Here is a 25,508-nt window from a genome sequence, read left to right on the forward strand (position 1 = left end):
AACTTCATAATTCTGTTCACTGTGGACTTTGAAAACCAGGTCTCCTGCATACCACTTTCTAACTACACCACCATCCTGGGAAACCAGGTTTACTTTCTGTTCCTATTACCATATGTGGGAGGTGGGTTGAGAAATCAGCCAACACACTTACATTTCAGAATCAGTAGAAATAACAGCATAAATTTCTAATCTACTTGACATCTGACCTCATTGGTAAATATTATTGATTCCCCCATTCATAGTAAACAGTTAAGTCTTCAAAAACTGATATTTGCTTCCCATGTCACACAATTCGATCTCTTTTCAACCACAAAATACAATAACCCTGGAAGGATTTCTGATAAGAATACACTTGAGTTTATCTCTCTGTCTTACCCTTTGAATTCAGCCCTCCTCAAAGTGACAGAAGACTATGCTTTTCCCAGAGAGTCTGTTTAGTAAGTCACTGACCAACAGGTATCCAAGCAAGAAATAGAAGAGCTCTGTAGAGTTGCCTTGGGTGGTTCCCTCAGAATGAAGTACCTTTGATCGCTAACATTCCTAGCCCCTCCCTAGAATAGAATTTACCACAACATTCTTTTCTTTTGACTGAATGCTTTACCCAAAATCCCAAGTTCCAGCAATGAGGTTTGGGTAGGTTGGCCAGGTGGGACAAGTGAAATTAGGAGTCTTTGTCCTTCCAAATGATTAAGGGCAGAGAAAAGTGGCAGCGTGTAATGAATTCCCTCATTCCCTAGTCTTCAAATTTGATAACATGTCATCATTTTTATTTTCTCCTCTGCCTCCCTTTAGCCATGAAAGGCAACTGGAAGGATGGTTCTACTGGCCTCTCCAAAAATAACACAGTATATAGTCTCCCATGTTTATGGCTTCAACCAACTGCCATTGGTATCCTAGGTAGTTAGGCCAACAGCAGTTGTGTATATACTCAACAGGTACAGATTTTTCCCCTCTCCATTATTCCCTATGTGATACAGCTTAACTATTTACATGGTACTTACCTCATGTAGGTATTATAAGTAATCTAGAGATGAGGTATTCTGTGCCATTTTATCTAAGGAACTTGAACATCCTCATATTTTGGTACCCCAAATCCAATCCCCACAAATGTAGCAATGGAAGCTCAGAAAACTAAATATTCTATGGTCTCCACTCTTTGTCGAAGAATGAGACCATTCAAATTTGCCCCTCCTAACTAATCAGTACGTGGCAGAATTGACAGACTAGCTCTTATAATCGAGTTTAAAAACAACACATAAACAATCCTCACATTAAATCCAATCTCAGCAGCAGTGATTTAAATGTTCATCTGGGTTACAATTTTAGGGAATAATGAAAAAACCTTTTTTAAAATATATGTCACTTACTTATATGTGGGTACCTCTGGGCACAGGTTTGCTTAGCAAGTAAAACTCTGGAATCCCAACACTTGATTGCAGTGACTGGAGACACAGAGATACACTGAAAAATTATAAGTAACTTGAGAGGTGCAGGAACAAATGTCAGAGGAATGTAGGACATTTAGGAGAGAGGAATACTAAAATTATACTTGGGTACCAAAGATGATTATTGCCATTCATTTTTATAACAACGACAATCATTATTATAATTATAGTCATTGAACATGTCCATATGCTAACTAGTCTATACAAGATTAACTTGTTAACTCTCTGAAGTAGGTACTATCATTTCTCTCCATTTTGTCAGAAATAAAAATGTTAGGCAGGGAATTTAAGCAATTGCTAATGATCAGACCTTTGAGGTGGTACAGGCAAGACACAAACCTAGGTTTTTAAATTTATCTGTGGAAGCTGAATATGTGCACCCTACAACTAGCAGGTGCACCAAAAGACCAATGGAGGAGTATTTATAGTTGCAAAATAACTGAAGAATGGAAACAATCTAAATTTTATCCCTAAGGAAATAAATAAATCATTGTACATTCACACAATGGAATAATAAAATAACACATAGTGGTGTAAATGAATGAACCCCACCTCTGCACAACATGAATAAGTCTCACAACCTAAGCATAACAAATCAGACACAATATGTAGGTTCTATTACTACATTTTGTGCAATGTAGCATTTCCTCACCATCTGCAGGAGATTAGATTTTGAATACCAAAACTCTGAGGATGCTCAAGTTTCTTAAATAAAACAGCACAGTCTACTTTAGATGACTTACAATACCTACACAATGTAAGTAGTTGTTAAATTGCATCATATAGGGAATAATGACAAGGAGAAGAAGAGTCTGTGTTCAGTGTAGACTCAACAGCTGTAGGCCCAACTACATAGTACATCACTGGCATGATCCCATTTCTTTCACTAGCTCCTTTTCTGGAACTCCTCTTCCATAGATCAAACTCTGGGCAATCCTCGAGGATCTGTTTTCACCTGCTGATTTCCTGTTTGTATCATTGCCTCAACCAATCAGTGGAAGAGATGGCCACTTTGAATGAGGCAGCTCCCAAATGCCTTGTGCTTATTTGAAAATGCAGATACTCAGGCCCCATCCCCAAATCAAATACATCTAGTAAGACTTCAAGGTGATTCTTGTATGCAGCCAAGATGGGAACCACTAAAATAAATGCTATCCATTCATTCTGTCTTTTTCAAAATAGAGCTTTAGTAGCTGTGTCTGGTTATCAATAGTTGCTTATCTCCTTGCAAAAGCATCAATCTTAACTTAAAATGAATCAGCTCAGTTCTTATATGAGGATGATATATTTGATTATTTAGATTGAGAATAGATTTGTGATTGTTATTGGCATTGACCTTTAACAATTCCCTGTTTCTTATGAAGTAATCCATGAGATAAATTTTGACTTTCCATTTTTATTTTTCTCTTTTAATAAGAGCATATAAATTCCTCTTTCAGAACTGTTTCTTTACCAGAAGAAAATACATAATCATTGTATTTCCCATTTTTCCTTAACTCAAAATAAACTTAAACATTACTATATAAATCTAAATTTTAGTAAATTTGCTGCTATTTCAGCACAATAACTAACTTTAAGTGGGTTTTGAGTTGTTTTGACTTTGTATTTTTATTTTAGCAGCTATCAGTCATGCATGAGGTGCTAGTTATCACTGCATTACCTCTCAGCTCCAAATTTACCATGTCTGACAGCTCTGTGGTAATGGAGGCCTTATTCCTTTAGAGTGATCACAGTGTTAAACTTCTCAGTAGAAGGTGCATGAAGAAGGGACTCTCCAGCTGTTTCTGCCACTCTGTTATGTGTGCTATTCTTTGGATCTGGAATGTCAGTCAAAGGTTTATGTGGCAGAGGCTTCATTTCTAGCCTGGCCTTATTGGAAGGTTGAGGAAACGTTAAGAGATGGAGACTAGTGGAGCCGGGGGGTCTTTAGGTCATGGGGATTGTGCCCTTGAGAGGATAATGGAGTCCCAGCCCCTTCCTTTTTCTCTTTCTTGCCCCCCAGTCATGAAGTGAGTGATTTTATTCCACCATCTGCTCCTGTTAATGATGTGCCATCACATGTCCAAAGCAATGGGACCAATGGATCATGGACTAAAACCTCAAAAACTCTGAACCAAAATGAACCTTTTCTCTTTCTGAGTTGATCATCACAGGTATTTGTTACAGTGATGGAAAGCTGACTAACACAATGTGTTAGCAGGATGTTCAGTGGTGCTGTGGCCCTGTCACATGCCCAGAATGCATTACCCATTGCTAATGTGTCTGCCCTGGGCAGGCCTGGCTATCACTTTCCTGTGGTTCCCTTGACAGGGGTAGTGATCTGAACCTCTTGCATGCATGCTCACTGGCCACCATCTGAATTTCACCTCACAGTGAATGCTCCAGGGCTTCTATTCTGTCTGCAGGCCCATGTTTGTCATCACCAGTTGCAAGTCCCTGTACCCTGCCTGAATGTTCAAGGGCTGGTTTCTGCTTGTCTAGAGACTGCAGGCCAGCTCTGTTTCAGACAAGTGAACTTCTCTAGTATCTAGCAGATTGCAACTACATCTTTTTGAATGAGTCTAAAGACCAACCTCAGGAAGGGCCCCCTTTGAAACTTGTCTCCCTTAAGAATCTTCCCTCAGCCTTAGGATAACACATATGCTTTTCTCACATCCTACAGTATTCTTTTATCAGAGTTTAATAATTCTTTATATTGTTTCCCTTGTTTAAATCCTTATGTGGTTTCCATCTCCTGACCTGGACAGACATACCTACATTCTGATATAATCTAAAACTTAGAATAATTAAGCTTTTATTTAAGATTTAATTAGATGATATACATAATTCCTAGGGGAAAAGTATTTGATAGAAGTCATTTTTTAAATTACATGGATCCATTTGCATCATTTCTATATTTAATAAAGGATAATTTATCATAACTTTAAATCTGCAAACAGGGTCTTATCTTTATTAGGAAGTGAGTAATTTGGTTAAATGGATGGAAACATGATACTAGGAACAGTAATTTCTGAATTCAGAAGAATTTTAGAAAACTCCCCCACCATTTTTTTTGCTTTCATAAATACAAAATGGCAGTACAATCAAATAGTTTCCTTTTAGTTATAACTTTTTATGCCAGAGCCTCTGGTTTACCAATGTCTTTCTTTCCCTGTTTATAACCTCTTGCATGAAAATCATTCACTTAGTTCTCATTTCTTTTCCTGTAGTCAGAGAATGCTATTTGGTAGCATATGTTTTATAGCTGATTTCTCTTAGGCTGAACTAAACTTTAGAATCAAATTAACATTTCATGACATCATATATTTTTTTACTCAGGGCATAATTACTTAGCACCACTATAGGCAAACCTCTGAGGGAAGTACAAAGATGAACGGGTCATACTGGAAGGGAAAACATTTTACTGAAACAAGGAAACAAATGGAACTGCTCTGCCTTGTAAAGATAGGAGCGGTCACCTCGGGAAAGAAAACTCCTTCAATGTTGGTAGTGTGAGAGTACAGTGGTGGAAATAGGTGGAGGAAGGGCAGGAGAAACAGAGTTCAAAGAGAATATAGAAACATGATCTCGTCTTGCATGGTAGAAATTCAAGCTATTAAATCAAATTGTAAGCAAGTAGAAGATAAGAAGATTCTGCTCTAAAGAAAATAGACAGCAACCCAGTAGATACCAACAGACACTCGTATTGGTGGATTCCTCTCCCTGCACATGTCAGGAGACAGGACAATCAAAAACACAATGGGTCAAACCAGGCAGAAGTATATTTTTCTTTGACATGGCAGCTCAGAGGCAAAAACCATCCAGGATGGTCCACAGAACTGCCCAACATGGTTCACCAGGGATCAACTCCTCTTTTCCTTGTTTCTTCAACATCCCTGAAAAGCTGTTCTCCTCAAGATGGCAGAAATTGACTCACCAGCATCACGTCAATATTTCAGGCCTCAGCATGGAGACAGAGGAAGTGGAGAGCCAGCAGCTTCCTGTTGTAAACAGTGTCCTGCAAGCTGCAGCTAAGGAGAGGTTACCCCAAGGGAAAGTTTAACTGAGAAGTCGAAGGTCCTGATGACATTTAAAAAGGTGACGTGAAGGACAGTATGGGAAAACAATAAGCTGTCTCTTCTATAACCATGATTAAATAAAACACCTCACTATCCCCACTTGTACGTCCTTGCTATCTGCTTCATTTTTTCCAGACTTTTTCCACAACCACTGAGAGCTACCTTGCTTTGCCCCAAGCAGGACAAAAGGAAGGTGATTAGCATTTCCCAGAAGCAGAACTCAGTTAAAAATGGATGGAGGCTAGTGTCTAAATACCAGCTCCCCGTCCTTAGGTGCAGTATGCAGAGGAATGATTTCAACATCTTGAACAGTTTCCATTTGGATTAGGTCTTGATCATCCTAACTGGAATATCTTTTGGGGCTGCTTTCCCTTCCCTGTCTTCCCTGGTGTTTCCTACACTCTCAAACTTCTCACACTTCAATTCTTGTTTCAAGGTCTGCTTCTAGGGATACCTAAACTAAGACCAAGCATGAGAGTGGGAGGCTCTGGGAGTTGATAAGGTTTTTCTGATGGTTGCTATTGGTAGTTGGAAAAATCTTTTGGAACATTTAGGAAAAAGTGGAAATAGAAATACATAAGACAAAGCAAGTGAGCAAATAAACATCATTACTAGAAAGGCCATTATGGACAGTGGAACAAAATAAAAGTAAGAAAATGTGCTCATAAACACCCTTTGGTTTAGTGCATGGTCATAACACATAAAAGTTATTATTGATGTAACCAAAGTTGTGCAATGACCACATTGGAAAAAAGAGAAAACGCATCTGCTTCTTAGCATATTTGGTATATTAGAAGACAATTAACTTTTCAATCAATTGATAATATCTAAAATGGATAAATTAAGAAAAAATAGGAAAAAATATGGAGATAAATACCAGAAAAAGGCTACGAAAGAAGACAGTGGTTCTCTAGGACTCCAGGTAGTATAATAATTTTTTAATCATAGATACATTTAAATTATTTTTAATAATTAAGTTATTAGGGCAAGAAATGGATGCATTTGTAACCTGGTTTATAATTTATATAACTACATGCAAATTTTAAATTTAAATTACACATTTAAATTTAAAATGAAAAGAGAGCAAAGGGAAAGCTACTGAAGGTTAGCAACTTATATCTACCTTTATTATACTATATTTGTTTGCATGTAGATGTACTTACTGCAGATAATTTTTTAAAGGCATTTGTATAAAAATCAACCTAAAAATGGAGGAATAATTCAGATTAGTGTGAAAATAATGGTTTCCTACACCTATATGTTCATAAAGATGGTAAAGAAAGAAACAAAACTGGAATTTAAGCACCTCAACTATTTCCTCTGTATTCTTATAGACTTCCACTTCAGGGGGGTACCTCTTTATCTGAGGACATTAATAAGGTGAAAATCAAAGCATTTAGCTACCCATTCTAATCCACTGGGATAATGTGGGAGCTTTTTTTTTTTTTTCCAGATAGTAGCAATTTTAACTTCACTTATTAAATTAACTCATTGATGAAATTTATTCTTTTAGGAAATTAATTTTGGAAATAGAAAAAATAATTACACTTTCCCAATTAATCCCAGGACCCAAACCAGATTCTCTATATTGGTAAAAAAAAAAAAAACAAAAAAAAAAACTTCTTAATCACAGACACACTATTCACCAAGGATTTATATGGATGATATGGATGTACTACATTTAATACGTCAACTATCTAATTTCCTAATACCTAAGAAACCTTTGTAAATTTGATTGTATGAGGTATTCCATGACACAATACAATTCCAAATGCAAATTAGGATTTTCTTCTATTCTGGAGAAAACATAGGCTATAAGTGTCATAAAATAGGACATAAATAAATGAGACACATAATAATGAAATAGAGAATCAATTCAGCTAACACATTCAAATTAAACAAGCAAAGTCTTGCTTTTAAAATGACTATTTAATGAATGAAGATTTTTCTAATGTTCAGGGCCAGGAAGAGAGAGATGGGGGTGCAGGCTGTCTTGCTGGTGGCAGAAGAGGAGCGAGAATAAGCAAAAGCAAGAGCATGAAACTGCAAGTGACAGATATTGATCCACAGGTAATCCTAAGGAATCGCCAGCATCTTCTCCCCTAGTCCCTGTGAACACTGGTAAGGAGAAGTGCTGCAGGCCACAGACATAAACCACATGGACATCTATTTGCATTTTCTTTACTAATGGTTGTACTAGAACTACACGGGCCTATCCTGGTAATTCTTTTTTTTAATGCGATGATGTGACCACATCATTATAAACGAATGGCAATTATTATTCTGTGTGTTCTAAACTTTATTTAAAGTTTTCAGTATAAAATTTATTGACTCCCTTTTTTCCTCTCAAACCATGAATGTGCAGCTTGTTGCATAAATTCTTCCTTCTCTTGTAAATTCTTCTGATAGGACATTTCTAAGCCATATCCTAACCATCACTTCCACATAATAAGGCCAAATTGTTGGTGAATAATGTAGAGAAGGTGAAAGTTATACTATACAGGGAATTTAAACATAAACAGAGGAGGGGATCCCCTCCACAGGATGTCTGAGGCACAATGGGGCTCATTATGCATCCTTATGCTCAGGAAAAAGAAAAAAAAAAAAAAAGAGGGAATCAAGTTTGTTATAAAGAATCGCTGACAGACAAGTAGATTTTTAATTAAGTTGGTTTGCAGGCAGTTTTTGCAACTTTTCAACTTAGGTCCAAAGCACAATGTGAGATCTACATGGCTCATTCTATGATAATGAAATAATTGTGTCAAGTGTGACAAAAAGCACAATGACCTCAGGATCTGATGCGGGAAATGAGACCAGTGCAGGGAGATTATGGTGGGCTGGAACAGCATGTCAGTCAATGAGACCACACAGAAAAGGTGACTCTAGAGGAGACCCTCTACGCCCTGCCCCTGTGTCCTTGGCCCATCCTGGAGGTCACTGCAAACAGCCCATGGGCACCATTGGCTACCAGTGCCTCTGCCTGAGGGTGATTCCCATCCTCAGAGCCTGCTCTGCTTCCCACAGTGTGAGTCACCTGCACTTAGGAGTCAAGGCTGCTGGAGCAGTCTTCACCAGCCAGGGAGGGGGACTGGTGGGCATCACAGGTCCTCAAGCTCAGGAGAGCAACTTGAGGTGGATTCACACACTCTCTGAGGGCTGACAGCATGACTGAGCCCCTGTTAATAACAGCAGCAGCCCCTCCATAATGGTTCCTTGTTAGCTTTCCTTTTCTCCCTGTCTTGCCATACAGTCCCTTGGGGTGCTTTCAGAGCCACCTTCCAAGGAAACTAGTGGCCCATCCATCCTCGTCTCAGGGAAACCTCTCATGAGCAAGCGATACTATTAACATAGACCAAACATGTTTGTATCTTTCCACAAAGTCAGAATTCATCAAACAACAATAAATTCACAAGTTACACCACTTTCATTGGTGGCATTCACCACTTGTGGGTCACCTGAGACACAAACTGAGAAATCACTTGTTCTTTTATTCCCATCTTAATTTCTAATGTCTGTAACACTTCAAGTCACACATCATACTACACAAATTTGTGTGTGTGTGTTGTTGCAGAATTGCTAAGGTTTAAAGCAGCCACAAGGGTTGAGGAAGCTGAACTGAGAGCAAAGGCCGAGAGCAGATATGAGTGAAAAGAGTCACTCCAGCCAAAGAACTTATTCAGAGTGCAGAATTGTCAGCGTGCAGGAACTTATTCTAGGTCAAGCTTCAGACAAATGGCAGTTTCAGAGTGTCAGCTTGAGATGTCAGTCTGGAGTGGGCCATGTGTGGTCATTAAAGGTGGAAGAAAATGCACTCTTCAGGAGTCCAAGGACAGAAATTGGGAAACTTTTTGCTGTGGTGGTTTTCTTGGGCAAAGCTCTTGACAAGGAGTGACCAGGTGACAAGGTCAGGATGCCACCCTGTGCAGTCTCAGGATGCTCATCCTTTTATGGGCCTTCAGTGAGCAGTTTGATTCATTCGTTGGCCTGGTGTGTTCAACAGGCTCGTGAGCCTGGTTTTTCTGGTATGACTTTAATACATCCAAATGTCCATGTGCTTTATTAATTCCATAAGTTCACTGTGGTCATTTTTATTAGTATGAGTAATTTATCAGTTTGTGCTGTATGACAGACAACTGTTGTTTACTTGTACAAACAAGGTGGAGAGTTTAAGCACTTAAACTCAAAATGGAATCACTATAGCAAGCTACCACTTTATAAAATGGAGTAACAGGTTTAGGCACAGCCTGGAAACTGCTGTTCTATACATCATGGAATAACTCATAGCAGGGCACAGACTGCTCTCCACCAAAACCAAAGATGAACACCACATTCCTACAACCCAGGATATAATGATTCTTAAGATCATGGATGAATACCTTCCACAGTGGATGGGATTCTCTAGGGGTTCAAGCCCCTTGAACATATCTGAGGTTCAGTGAAATCCTGCAAAACCATAACTATCTTGTAGTATATTTGGGGAAATTAAATCAAAGATGTCAATGTTTTCCACAGATTTCTGTGTAAAGGAGGGAAGAGGCAGCAGGAGGTACTGGGAAAGGAGTGCAGAAGAGACTTCAGAGGAAGCAAAGGATGAGAAAGTGGTGCCTGGAAGGAATACAACTCTCCAGGATGCCCAGAGACAGGGTTGGGGTTTCTCCTCATGTGTGCAATGGTTGCTCAAGCCATTGTATTACAAAGGAAAATAGTGGCCAAGTAGGATGGAAGACTTGGGAACAGGAGGTGGCTGACCTGTGGGCTTCACATCCATCAGTCCTTTGGAATTCCTTCCCTGGGGTGGGAAGAAGGTCAGACACAGATGTAAATCCCCATCATGGAAGGCAACAGTTGAGGTGTTGTGCGAGTGAAAGAGGCCATATAAGTTTGAGGAGGGTGTGACTCCCTAAAGTGGTGGGGAGTGGACAGAGTTTGGGGTGTGTTGACATTTAATCTGTGCTCTGAAGGCCTGAGTGATGAGCACCTGTGGAACTATGGAGTCCAAGGTCATGTGGGTGTGAACCCAAGTACATACTTCTTAGGTCTACACAGTAAATAAAAACATTAAGCTATAGAATTGGATTGTTTGGGGCCCTCGTTTTTGGGATCTTAAGTGACCACAAAGACAAAGTAGTTTTGATGTATGAATATTTGCTTTCATGAATATTGGTGCTAAAGGTATAGTAGGATTGCTAAACTGAAGTGATCCATATTGAATTGAAAGTCAGCAAGCCATCCGGCACCTTTTTCAATCTCTTTTGGGAAAGGTGTGCACAGGTAGAGTCCAGGGACATATGGGTGTCAACTCAAGTGCATATTTTTATAGCTCATATGGTAAAAATAAATGCATTAACTTTATGTAATATGTTTGTTTATGACCTTCATTTCATCAAATACTAAATGACTACACAGACAAAATATATTTTGACATGAAAAATTTTAATTGAAAAAAAATATGTACTTTGCATCCAGAAAAGCAAAATTATAAGCCACAAGATGATCAATAATTCCATAATCTCAAAGCAGTAAACTTTAGTAAACTATCCTTTCTAGATGTTTATTACCATGAATATTGTTGCCAAAGTGACAAAAGAGTTGCTAAACTGAAATGATCTCTATGGCATTGCAGGCAGCAGGTCAATTAGGCATATTTTTTCTCCCTCCTTTGGGAAAAATTATGGTGATGGTTCCAGAATAGATTGTCTTTCCTTGTTTCTCTGTAGTTCTAGTATTTCAATCTCAAGGGATAACTTATACACTTCCAGAGCCATTTTCACATCTGCTGGGTTTTGGAGACACTGCATGAGTTTTCTTCCTTTGATTATTGGACTGCACCCTTCATGGACCTCCTGAAAGAGAGAGAGGTGGTAGGTATGGTGGAGCTTCTTCTCTCCAACTCATGGAGGCATTGCATCCTGAAGATGGAGGACTCCAGGTCAGGACCAAGATCAGCTTCAGACTTGTGGTTGATCAGACAAAACCATAAAACTGAGGCCCACCAGTTTTCCCTGGATCTGTGTCTGTTCTGAGATCTTTGCTCAGAAGGCTTCCATGAGGGTCGGGGATATTTCTGTTGACCATCCAGCAACAGAAGACTGTATTACATGGTTGAGAAACATACAGTGAAGAGTCAGTACTGAGACCAAACTAGATTCTCCACTTTTGGTTGGTGGATTGGGTCTGCTCAAGGGGCAGGCTTTTACAGTCTGCAAAAGTCGATTTTAGTGTTGGCAGCTAATCACAGCAGGGGATGCCTGCCGGCATCAGCCGGAGGGTCGAGGCCAGCAAAACTGGATTCTTTTCCACTATTATCAAGTGTCATTGTTGCAGTTCTTAGTGGCAGGCTATGCCTCCAGTGTCTCAGCAAACCACATCAGCTCACTACCTATTTCTTTCCTGGTTCTTGTCTCACAAATTTGAGGAATGAAATCCACAGACAACAGTGGAAAGCAAGAATGAGAGGAATAGGATTCCTTTAAGAAGAAAAGAGCAAGCACCCACAGCTCAAGAGGGGGCCCCATAGCAGGTTGTCACTTAAATGTACTAGCCTAAGGATTTATGTAGCTACTGGGTAGAGGCATCAATCAATACCTATGCTAATCAGGTCTTGGAAAAGTACCAACACTACCACTTTGGTCCTAGACCTTCTATTTGGCTGTGTCCTTTTATCCTTGAGTTTGAGCTTTCCTGTAAACTCCATTGGGGTTCACCCCACTTCTGTGCATCAGGCTGTCAGGGGGATATGTAGCAACCCTTGTAGGCCTGAGTCTGGGACCAAGCTCCTTGCCTGATCTAAAGGTAGAAGAACCCAGACAGAAAAACAAAACAAAACAAAACAAAACAAAACAAAACAAAAAAACAAAAACAAAAAACACTTAATTGGGGCCATTAACTATCCTATCTTTTTCAGTACTCTGACACCTTGGCCTTCTTGCAGTGTGTTTGGGGAAATTAAGTCAAAAAGACTGATTTTCTCCACAGAATTCTGTGTAAAGGAGAGACAAAGCAGAAGATAGCAGCTCTCTCTAAGGGGCTCTGTTTATGCTGCTTTCAAGGGAAAAGAGGAAAACTTACCACCTCTAAGGGTGCTTTAAGGAAAAAAGAGAGAGTTTTGTTGAAAGACTCAGAAATGAATCCTGAATGTCAAGTGTCACCATACTGGCTGGGAGACAGCTTGGTGGGGACCACCATTTTTACAGTTTGACAGCACAGAATTTCCTTGAATGGTGCCACTTACCCACTTACACTCGGGTACCGCCGGGTACCAGGTTCTGTTCTCTGAGCAAGTGATCCTTTGGCTACCCACCACTCCAAAGCCAGAGTCGCACTGGATAGTGGTATCTTCCAATTCAAGATACTGATCTTTATCCACAGACAGTTTCCCATTTTTAATCTCTGGTTTCAGACAGAGAGCTAAAATGGAAACATATTTTTAAGCAATCTGCAAATCTAAGAAAATAAAAACCATGATGATCGTCTGAGACAATGAGACTGGATTATATTTAGGAACTGCTACTTGTTCTATATTTCATTTTGATAACAAAAATGTTGGACTGGACGTGGTAGTGTACGCCTGTAATCCCAGGGACTCCGGAGGCTGAGGTAGGAGGATCACAATTTCAAAGGCAGCCTCAGCAAAAGCAAGGCACTAAGCAACTCAGTGAGACTCTGTCTCTATAAATTAAAAAAAAAAAAAAAAAAAAATAGGGCTGGGAATGTGGCTCAGTAGTTGAGTATCCCTGAGTTCAATTGCTGGTCCAAAAAAAAATATATATATATATATATATATTAGATATTTATTGAGCATGATGATCTAAAAGCTTTATTGAACATGATGATCTAAAAGTACTTCATGTGACTGTCTCATCTCTCACAATAGCCCTCTAAAGTGAGTATTGTTATTGTTTCCATTTTATCTGGGAGAAAGTTTAGACACTGAGAAGGTAAGGAACTTGCCCATGGTCATCACATTTTTTTTTAATAACATGACAGGACATTTTTTTAAAGGGGATGTGACTCCAGATTCTCAGATAGCAGAGTAGCTCTCCCCACAGACAAGAGTGCTGCAAGATGCTAGTCATGGAGTCTTCCCTTGTGTATCCTGTGCCTCCTGTGTGCTATGGAGACCATAACACATAATAAACCCTAAATTATTATTAAGATAGTGTAATAATTGTTGCATACGTGTAAAAATCAGACCCAGTCTTGACTTCTCCTGTTCCCAATAGGTTGGCATGAGGACTCCCCTCCCCACACACCATTTAATCAAAGCAGGCAACCCAGCACATGACTGATAGAAATACCTGTCAGTTAATTCCATTTGGAATTATCCTAGGAAAGCCTACATACTTGCTAAAACAAGTTTCCTTGAGGATTTTGCTGAGCCCACAGGTACACTCATTAAAATGTGAGGCTCCTAGGATATTTGTAGAAATATAACAAGAAACCAAATAACAAGAAACCAAGAATAGGGACTGCCTCAAGAAGGCTGAATTTTGTGACTGGGAGAAAGAAGTAGAGGGTAGGAATGTTTGTGTACATTTTTTATGCTTGTTGCATGGTGAACCATCTACATATATTAATTATTTAAAAATAAATGAAATCAAATCAAATGTTTTTTGTGCTGCCTCTGCCAGGGAAGATCTTTGCTCTTGATCCTCTCACAACAGTTCCACCAGCATTTGCCATGAGCTGAGGAGTGAGCTGAGTTACCTTTGCACTGAGGAGCTTTAGATGACCACTGAGAATCACTGCAAGAGAGTTTCGCTTCTCCAACCAGTTGGTATCCTTCATCACATTCATACACAAACTCATGTTTGAAGAAACTTAGTTTTCGTTTATGATGTCCATGGGCAATGGTAGGTGGGAAATTGCAAACTTGATGATCAGACATAAAAGTGAGAGAGTGTAAATGTGTGAGATAGCACATCCCTGGTAGAAGGCGTCACTCTGTCCTTCCACCCTCTCTGCCAATAAGATCACTTGGCCAAACTCATGCACTTGTGCTGCCCTCCTATAAGCCTCAGGCTGAGGAACTAGGAAGTCTCCATCTACAAGCTGCTGTAATTTGGATGTTGAATGTCCCCCCACCCAAAGCCTATGTGTTAAAGGTTTGGTTCCCAGGGTGGCACTATCAGAAGGTGGGGGAACCTTTAGGTTCTTAGGTCATTGGGGGTGTACCCCTGAAGAGGATTGTGGGGCTCCCACTCTTCCTCACTCTCAATCCCTAACTCATGATGAGGTGAATAGTTTTATGCTGCCATCGGCGTCTTCCATGATGTGCTGCCTCATCACATGCCCAAAGCAAAGGAGTCAACAGAGCAAGAATTACAACCTCTGAAACTGTGAACCAAAATAAACCTTTTCTCTTTATAATAGAAGGACCTGATTACCTCAGGTACTTGTTATTGTGACAGAAAGCTGACTAACACACAAGATCTTGAGCTTTCCTTTTTTTTTTTTTTTTTTAACTGACAATTTACTCAACTTTACATTGTTTGGGAACCATTTTGCATGAAGTTTGGATTCAGTTCTAAGTCACATCATACAATTTCATGCTAAATGCCAGGCCACCAAAATATTTCTCCCTAAAATGTTTGGCACTATTGAGTGGAGGACACTGGAAAATTCAGAAGGGCACTCCAGTCTTTCCTGTTTGCCTAATGGCAAGACAGAGGTTCACAAAAGCAAAGGTCTTTCCACCCTTCTCCCCCTTTCCCTGCCTAAGACAGAGATGTGAATTCTCACTTGCTTATCGGCTCAGGATCAATACCAGAAGAGACTGAGAAACCTGGTACCCTTTCAGTTTTCCCACCTTTGAGAGACTAGTACTGTCTCTCCTTTGACTTGTAAATTCTCTAAGGTATATGGTTCTTTGTTAAAACACAATTTAAGACAGAGTTTGAAGTGACTGCTTTGAAAGAGTAATTTTCCTGAGGGAGTTACTTTCCTCCACTTGATAAGTACAGCAAATGTCATTAAACTTGCTTTGTTTTTCTCTTATTAATCTAGGGGACCATCTCAACTACAAAGTAATGAGGGTTGTAGAATATTCCTTCTTCTCTCCTTCATATGTATCTGTGAGAAACTGTAAGGATGTCAAATCCACCCATAATCTCTGAGTCATTGCTCTCCAATCAAAACCAGTCATCCATCCCCACCAAGAAAATGCTTATTGCATTTTATAATATTTTAGAAAAGAGCTCATCGGGAAAATAAAAATGATGACTTTCACCTTGAAATTAATAAACAGGACAAGCTGCAGAGCACTTCTGAAAGGAAATACTGTCAAGATCCACAAACATTATCTGAGAAAGTTAAGTGAAAGAGAGCAGAGGGATGTCAGATAAAGTGCTGTGTTGGTAAACTATACCAGTTATAAGAACTGTACTCAGATGCCTCCTAGAAGCATGGAAAAAAATGATGGGCCACAGTAAATGCAATTAAAATGCTGGAATTGCCATGGTAGATGATAAAAGGGATTAGATGACTCAAAGAAGTGAACATGCTAGAGAGGCTATACTTGTACACTGGAAAATTCACCAGGTGATTATGTTATGTGAGAAAGTTGAGAGGACACAATATTTATCAAGGCCATAAGGAATTCCCTGACAAGAATGATACCAGAATTAGAGGTCAGAACTGAGGATAGGAATGGCCACTAAAGAGCAGGCTTCACTGCTGACAAAAGCAGTTGGAAGGGTGCTCCTATGACTCAGAAGCTAAGTGAATGCAAACTGTTAATGAACTGCAAGATCAGAGATTCAACCCCAGGTCCCTGAAAGTTACTATGGCTATGGTGTTCTTAGAGGTAAAAGCAGAGTAGCAACCAACAAGGATACAACTTAATTTGTATAATCAAAAGAATTTAATAAACAGGAACTGATAGCATTTATCCCAATAAAAAGTCACAAATGCCCTGCTTAGATTCTTTTCTTGGGTCAATTTGAATGAAGAAGTTAGTTTCCAGGAGTGAAGATACTATAACACCTTATAATGCACTATAATGAGCCCCCCCCCCCCACCTCATCTGTCAAGAGGACCTATGTTTATCTATGGAGGTAACTTCGGTGGTAAAAGGTGCATGATAATCTAAAGATTATTAGACATAGGGCTTAAATTGACATTGATACCTGGAGCCATCTGCCTTTCCTATTTATAAGCTTCAACTAATGTCTGGCCTCTTTGGGGCCTTTAGTCCTCTTGCCCAGGAGGGAAGAGAAAGAATCACAATCCTGGTTGGGATCATTATTCCTAAACATCAATAATTAAGGCTATCAAGGAAAGGAAGGAATGCATTTAGCACCTAAGTGCCCCTTGATCAGGGAGAAGAAGGCTTTTCACATGGGGGGTGACAGACTGACAGGAAAGCTTAGCAGAAGATGACTGTTTGAGGCAGAAGAAAGAAGGAAATTCAGGAAGAGTTAGTCAGGTCCTATTTTATAGATTAAGATATGTGGATCAGAAGTAAAGGAAGGAAAGAGAATATGTACAAAGAAACAAAAATCAGTAATCAAGAAGTTCAGCTTATCTATTAAATGTGATCTATTTTTACTGATTTAGAAAAGAAAAGGAAACTGAGAAGGCCAAGAGAATAGGAGCAAAAGAGGAGGGTGGGGGAGAAAGGGAAACCTGGATCTACTCAAAGAATCATGTGAAATATATAATTCTTCTACCTAATTTTAAAATTTCTCATAATAATCTCAATAACATTCATATGAAGAAATTCCCTAAATAACATGATTCTTTAAGCTCTTACCTTGGTCACACGATGGTGTTTTGGGACTCCATGTGCCATCTAATTGGCATGTAGCTGATAAGTCTTGTTGCTCATTACATCTGTATGAAAGTACGTCTTCATAGAAATAAGTACACTCCGGGGTATAATGACGTTTTCTAGTGCGAAGGATTCTCCCATTCTCCAGCTCTGGTATTGGGCAGCATACTTATAAAAAATAAAAAGTGAAGATAATAGTTAATAAAATCACCATGAAGAAGCTGCTATGGCCAATAATCTCATTTCTACCTTTGGTGGGTCTTAGTACTAAAGAGATGCTGGAGAAACAATGGAGACCCAAAATGCTCCAAGTATGTGCTCTCTGTCCCCATTTGCTAAAGACCTCTAGCCCAGTCATTTCTCCCCAGTCAAATATTCTCATTTAGGTGCCTCCAAATGAGAAGCCGTAACAACACTGTGTGGAAAAAAATTTTCAAAGTTATTCAAGAACAATGACAAAAACATCCACTTACTAACTTAAACATCGTGATTGAGTTCTCCACTTAACACTTCTCCAGACACAAAGAGAAAAGTTCTCAACAGTTTCTATCCACCTGACAGCTCATACACAGAAATAAATTGGTATTATTGTTTATGGCTAGGATTGTTCTTTTCTGATGTGAAATTTTTAAAAAATAGCTACTCCAATTCTTTTTCTTAAACAATAATAACTGATAAAGAGATATAATTTTTCACTAATTAGTAGAAGTACTTTAAGAACTTGAGTCAGGCACAGTGGTGGACACCTGTAATCCCAGCACCTGTAAAATGACACAATTCTATTTGATGGGTAGAAGGAGACATTTTCACCCTTTTTTTGCCAACTTCCCTGAGATGCATAAAAATAGCATCTACCTATCCTGTCTGTTGAGCCCTCCCTGGTTCCACAAATAGAGAAGACATCTCTCCTGCTAAGGAAACTGGAGGAAGTCTCCTTTGTATCTTCCCGAGATAAGAATATTGGGCAAGGAATTAGGATCTTACTTCTAGAGGCAGATGAGGAGATCCAACTCTGTCTGCCTGCCGTCCTTTACAATTAAAATCAACTTCCCATTAACTGTTTTTCTGCAATTGTATTTCCTCATACTGAGAGTAAAGACGGGGAGGCTTCCCACTCTGGGGGATGCCAAGGAAGCTGAGAGGGGAGATTCTCCCTGCCCTGGCTTGATGCACTGACATGTTCTCTGTCTGGCCACCTAAGAAGCCTTTTGTCTAACCTTGCTGACTTTTCCCTTTTAAAAGCTTTCCTGGCCCTTAAGTTTTCAAAAAGGAAAATTTGAAACAAAAGTTTCTTCTACCTTCATGCAAAGCTGGCTTTGAGCAAAACCTCTTTTCCTGAAAGTTTGACTCCAAAATTTGTGGAGGCATGAATGGAGGAGCAGTGACTGTTCTACGGAATATCAAAATGAACACTGAAAGTATTGAGTAGACGGGCCTCCATTGTGGGGTCAGGAAATCTCCTTATGTGGAGACATGTTTTATTCTGTTCTGATGTTTTGTCTCAAGACAATATTAAGTTCCATTTCTCTGTGTGTGTGTGGGGCGGGGGGGCGTTGACTGGGGAATGAATCCAAGGGAGCTCTGCCACCAAGCTACATCTGAACTCACCCCACTCCACACACACACTTTTGATTTTTGACATAGTGCCTCTCTAGGTTACTGAGGCTGGTCTCAAACTTACTATTCTCCTGCCTCCGTCTCCCAGGATACCCTTCTTAAGATGACTTCCTTTATGGCACCAAATGAATGTGCTGGGAAGTGCAGAGAAATTTTTTTCAGGGCCAGCTTGCTATGCAGACACCAGGTCTCCTGTCTGCTCAGATTACATTCATAGAGATCTCTGGAACTCTCTTTCCTTCACTAATAACTCTACTATCAGGTGTTTTCCCTTTCCTACCAAGCCACTGAGTGCTTGGTGTTGGGCTATTTCTCTCGTTATTCTAAAAACCAGTATTTCTGGATTTCACCTGGTTACTGACTCTACTGTCGCACGCCAGCATTTGACTATGACCCCCACCCCAATATGTAGCAATATGCATGATATTTTGGTTCAGTTTCATGGAACAGCAGGTGAATGCTGAATGCCTTTCATCTGTCCACTTTATCTCTGCTATCTCACCTCACACCAGCAATATCTGAGATAAATAACAATTGGTGTGGCATCCCACCCTAGCTCAGGTTGAATCCAAATCCTCTTAGGTTGCACAGTGCTACTTACTAAGCACAGATTAAGAAGCCACAGGGAAAATATGATATGAAGTACATTTGGAATTAAACTCAACACTATATTATAATGTACAAAGCTGTTCTCCCCGCCCTTTCCATTGCAGGCATTACCTGCCTCCCAACTACTGTCAGTCTGTGAACATCCTAGTTAGCTATTGGTTCATCAGTCAGCTTGCAAATATCCTTCTCCGTTATTGGTCCCCTATTAGCCCGGTGGAATTCAACTGCTTCACGTTAGCTGCCCCACCATCTTTTCTCTCTTGCTTTTCTCTCCTACACACTTTCTTACTTTCTCCTCCTCGCTTTTCACACTCTTTCTTGCATGCACCCTTTCTCTTTCCCTTTCTTTTCCTCTCATTTTCTCTCTTACCCTGCAGGGGTTTGTTTGCTTAACAAACTCCCTTTTGTGATTTCCCGTGTCCAGCGTGGTTTTTGTGGGATTCCTTACATATACAACAAGCCAACATCCCAGGTCACATTGTCAAGGGAAAGTTGCTCATTAATAAGATTCTCACATAAATGTGGAAAAGATACCCATCCCAACATATGTATAAATCTCATTTCAGAAATAAAGAAACACAAAAAAACAAGGCAATATTACTTTTCCAAAAGTTCCCAGTAACTGAATCCAAAGATATTGAAGTGGATGAAATGTCATATAATTTGGAAGATTGATTGATAAAATATGATCGATGACTTTAAAAATACAAATAAATTGCTGAATGAATTAATGAAGACAATGCAGGATATAAAAGAATAATTCAATAAAGAGACAGAGATTCTGAAAAAGAACCAAACAGAAATCTTGGAAATGAAAAGCTCAAAAAAACTCAACTGAAAGTCTTACCAGTAGATTAGATAAAGTAGGGGAAAAAAAAAAAATCAGGACTTAAAAGACAAAGTGGATAAACTGCAAATTCAAATAATAATAAAGAAAAAATAAGAAACAGTGAATAGAACACATAAAATCCCTGGGACAACATTAAGAGACCAACTATTCAAATCAGATTTTAAAAAAGAGAGTAAAAATATAGGCTAATGGCATAGAAAATCTAGTAAGTGAAATAACAGCATAAAATTTCTCAAATTATAGCAGTATTGTTGACATCCAGCTACTGAAAGCATTTAGAACTTCAGTCAGACGTGACCAGAAAAACACTCCTCCTTGATGTATTATAGTCAAACTGCCAAAGGACAGAACAAAGAAAAAATATTAAAACCTGCAAGAGAGAGGCCTCACAAAGGCAAATCTTAACAGAATAACAACAGATTCCCGAGAAGAAACTCTAAAAACCATGAGGGCCTGCAATGATACACTTCAAGCTCTGAAATAAAATAACTTCCAACTTAGATTACTATATCCAGCAAAGTTGTCCTTCAGAATTTATGAAGAACTAAAGACCTCCTAAGATAAGCATAAATTAAAAGAATTCATGACCACTTAACCAGAAATACAGAAGATAATCAAAGATATACTGTACCCAGATGAGGAAGCAAGATAAACACAACAAAAGAGCATGAGAAAGAATAAATTTCATTAGAAGAGTAGTTAAGCAAATGAGAAGAAGGAAAGAATCAAATATGATTATTTAAGTAAACCATCAAAACTCCAAGAGGAATAAGGGAAAAAGAAACAAGCCCAGAATTCTTAAAACAACCAAAATAAAAACAACAAAATGATAGGAACTAGTACATAGCTTTCAATAATAACCCTGAACATACTTGAATTCTCCAATTAAAAGACACAGACTAAACAAGTGGATTGAAAACAAGACCCAACTGTTTGATTTCTGAAAGAAACTCACCTAACTACTAAAAACATACACAGACTGAAAGTGAAAGTGTAACAGTGGTCCTCTTCCACTTTTGAATATAGCTCTGAGGCTTATTTTTAAAAGTTACAAGTTTTCCTTTTCCTCTTCTCCCTCTCCCACTCCCTAACCTGGGGGCAAGAAACAAGATTACCCTGAGTTATCTGTGCTCCACAGGAAGACGATATCTGCCAGAGAATGTAGGTAGTGAATACTCCCAAATTAACAAGCGAATGTTAACACACCATGGGCGGGGGCACCCTGGGTTCCCCCCTGTCAGGACACACCTGGAATGTAGCCTTTGAAGAGTTCCTTTAAAGTACCCCCATTCCTCCTGATTGGAAGAATCACAGCCTCAGGGACAGGAGTCCCCAAGTGTTTCTCCTTTGCTAGCAAAACAATAAAACTTCTGTTTCCTTTTTCTCAAAACCGTGTCCTCATGTCCTCCTTGAATTGGCATTGGAGACAAGGACTGAGCTTTGAGTTACAAAAACTGCTTTCTAAAATGACTGCACCAATTTACAGTCACACCAGCAGTATATGAGAGTTGTAATTTTTCCACAAATGTTAAGGAGGATGTCTATTTTTTTTTATTAAGCCATTCTGATGGGTGTGAAGTAATGTTGTTGCTACAGGACTATTCTTATAAAAATCATAGAGAAATTTTTTTAGACTAAAAGCAAGTGACCCCAGACAGTAATCTAAATCCATACAGGAAAACAATGAGCAACCAAAAGGTCATTGCATTGGTAACTAAAAAGACCATATGAAATTATCTCTTGGTGTTCATGGGTATTAGTTCCAAGACTCCCCATGAATACCAAAATCTGCAGACGCCCAAATCCCTAATATAAAATAATGTCATACAAGACATAACAATTGTAAACATATATGCCCCAAACAATGGAGCATCTATATACATCAAACAAACCCTTCTCAATTTCAACTTCCAAATAGACCACAACAAATTAATACCGGGTGACTTTAACACACCTCTCTCACCACTGGATAGATCTTCCAAACAAAAACTAAATAAAGAAACTATAGAATTAAATAATACAATGATTTAGACTTAATGGACACATATAGAGTATTTCATCCATCATCTAACAAATACGCTTTCTTCTCTGCAGAACATGGATCCTTCTCTAAAATAGACCATATGTTATGCCACAAATCAACGCTCAGCAAATACAAAAAAAATAGAAATACTACCCTGCATTCTACCAGATCATAATGGAATGAAACTAGAAATCAATGATAAAATAAAAAATAGAAGCTACTCCAACACCTGGAGACTAAATAGCATGCTATTGAATGATGAATGGATAAAAGAAAAAACCAAGGAGGAAATAAAAAAATACTTAGAGGTAAATGAGATCACCAATATAACATATCAAAATCTCTGGGACACTATGAAGGCAGTGCAGAGGAAAGTTCACTGCACTGAGCTCATAAATTAAAAGAATAAAACGTCAACAAATAAATGACCTAACATTACATCTCAAAGCTCTAGAAAAAGAAGAACAAATCAACACCAAAAGCAGCAGAGAACAGGAAATAACTAAAATTAGAGCTGAAATCAATGAATTGAAACAAAAGAAACAATTGAAAAAATTGACAAAACAAAAAGTTGGTTCTTTGAAAAAATAGATAAAATTGATAACCCCTAGAGACACTAACAATGAGAAAGAAAGAGAAAACTCAAATTACTAAAATTTGTGATGAAAAAGGAAATATCATCACAGACACTACAGGAATACAGAAGATAATTAGAAACTATTTTGAAAATTTATACTCCAATAAAATAGAAAAACTCGAAGACATCAACAAATTTCTCAAGACATACAATCTACTCAAACTGATGCAGGAGAACATACACAATTTAAACAGATCAATTTCAAGCAATGAAACAGAAGAAGCCATCAAAAGCCTACCAACCAAGAAAAGCCCAGGACTAGACAGATTCTCAGCCAAATTCTACAAGACCTTCAAAGAAGAATTAACACCAATACTCCTCAAATTATTCTATCAAACAGAAAAGGAGGGAACCCTTCCAAACTCATTTTATGAGGCTAGTATTACCCTGATATCAAAACCAGACAAAGATACATCAAGAAAAGAAAACTTCAGACCAATATCTCTGATGAACATAGATGAAAAATTCTCTATAAAATTATGACAAATCACATACAAAAACAAATTTAAAAAGTAGCACACCACGATCAAATGGGGTTCATCCCCAGGGATGCAAGGTTGGTTCAACATACAGAAATCAATGAACATAATACATCACATCTATAGACTTAAAGACAAGAATCATGCAATTATCTCAATAGATGCAGAAAAAAGCATTTGAAAAATTACAGCACCTCTTCATGCTTAAAACACTAGAAAAACTATGGATAGTAAGAACATACCTCAACATTGTAAAAATTATCTACGCTAAGCCTGAGGTCAACATCATTCTAAATGGAGAAATATTGAAAACATTCCCTCTAAAAACTGAATAGGGATGCCCTCTTTCACCACTTCTATTCAACATCATCATTCTTAAATCTCTAGCTAGAGCAATCAGACAGATGAAAGGAATTAAAGGGATTACAAGTAGGAAAAGAAGACCTCTAACTGTAACAATTTGCCAAAGACATGATTCTATACTTAGAAGACCCAAAAAATTCCACCAGAAAACTTCTAAAATTAAGCAAAGTAGCAGGATATAAAATCAATACCCATAAATAGAATGCATTTCTATACATAGGTTGATGAATCCACTGCACAAGACATTAGGAAAACTACCCCCATTCACAATAGCCTAAAAACAAATAAAATACTTGGGAATCAATCTAACAAAAGAGGTGAAAGACCTCTACAATGAAAACTACAGAATACTAAAGAAAGAAACTGAAGAAGACCTCAGAAGATGGAAACATCTCCCATGTTCTATGTCGAAATGGCCATACTACCAAAAGTGTTATACAGATTCAACAAAAATTCCTATTAAAATCCCAATGTAATTCTTCATGGAACTTGAAAAAGCAATCGTGAAATTCATTTGGAAAGATAAGAAACCCAGAATAGCCAAGGCAATCCTTAGCAAGAAGAGTAAAGCAGGAGGGATCACACTACCAGACCTTAAACTATACTACAGAGCAATAGTAACAAAAAAGCAGGGTGCTGGCACCAAAATAGATTTGTAGACTAATGGTACAAAATATAAGACACAGAGACAAACCCACATAAATATGGTTATCTCATACCAGGCAAAGGCAAAAATATATATACATTGGAGAAAAGATAACCTATTCAACAAATGGTGCTGGGAAAACTGGAAATCCACATGTAACAAAATGAAATTAAAACTTTATCTCTCACCTTGCACAAAAATCAACTCAAAGTGCATCAAAGACTTAGACACTAGAACAGAGACTCTGTGCCTAATAAGAAGAAAAAGTAGGCCTAAATTTTCATCATGTTGGCTTAGGACCTGACTTCATTAACAAGACTCCTAAAGCACAAGAAATAAAATTAAGAATCAATAAATGGATGAATTCAAACTAAAAAGCTGCTTCTCAGCAAAGGAAACAAGCAATAAAAGAAAGAGCCTATAGAATGGGAGAAAACCTTTACCACACACACCTCAGATAGAGTGCTAATCTCCAGGATAAAAAGAACTCAAAAACTTAACACCAAAAAAAAAAAAAAAAAAAAGGCAAAAACAAAAAAAACCCACCCAAAAGAAGAAATTCAATCAATCAACAAACATATAAAAAAAAGTGCATCATCTCTAGCAATTAAATAAATGCAAATCAAAACTACTCTAAGATTTCATCTCACTCCAGTCAGAATGACAATTTTGACAAGCAACAAAAAATGTTGGCAAGGATGTGAGGAAAAAGGTACACTCACACCTTGCTGGTAGGACTGCAAAATGGTGCAACCATTTGGAAAGCAGTATGGAAATTCCTCAGAAAACTTGGAATGGAACCACCATTTGATCCAATTATTCCACTCCTTGGTTTATAGCAGCTCAATTCACAAGAGCTAAACTATGAAACCAACCTATGTGCCCTCCAACAGATGAATGGATAAAGAAATGTGGTACATATACACAACGGAATATTACTCAGCCTTAAAGAAGAATGAAATGATAGCATTTGCAGGTAAATGAATGGAACTAGAGAATGTCATGCTAAGT

General features: G+C 38.4%; 2 protein-coding genes across 9 annotated transcripts in view; both read right to left on the reverse strand.

Moving 5' to 3' along the window:
- The window catches only part of LOC306642250 (zona pellucida sperm-binding protein 3 receptor-like), a 36,233-nt gene extending 35,735 nt beyond the window's left edge, over positions 1 to 498 (reverse strand). Inside the window, exon 1 of the mRNA XM_079107873.1 lies at positions 376 to 498. The gene's annotated coding sequence lies outside the window, so the exon portion shown is untranslated. The remainder of the gene's footprint in view (positions 1 to 375) is intronic.
- A 10,419-nt stretch (positions 499 to 10,917) lies between these two features.
- LOC306642249 (C4b-binding protein alpha chain-like) overlaps positions 10,918 to 25,508 on the reverse strand; it is a 42,025-nt gene continuing 27,434 nt past the window's right edge. For 6 of the 8 annotated variants that reach the window (XM_079107872.1, XM_079107866.1, XM_079107865.1 and 3 more), the window contains 4 exons: positions 17,256 to 17,441; positions 14,210 to 14,374; positions 12,735 to 12,910; positions 10,918 to 11,346 (listed from right to left, as the gene is read on the reverse strand). In XM_079107872.1, coding sequence (XP_078963998.1) covers positions 11,173 to 11,346; positions 12,735 to 12,910; positions 14,210 to 14,374; positions 17,256 to 17,441 — 701 coding nt within the window. In that variant the 3' untranslated portion in view covers positions 10,918 to 11,172. The other 2 variants (XM_079107868.1, XM_079107867.1) reach the window with 2 other exon arrangements.

This window comes from Sciurus vulgaris, assembly GCF_902686455.1.
Source record: "Sciurus vulgaris genome assembly, chromosome: 12".
Taxonomy (NCBI): Eukaryota; Metazoa; Chordata; class Mammalia; order Rodentia; family Sciuridae; genus Sciurus; species Sciurus vulgaris.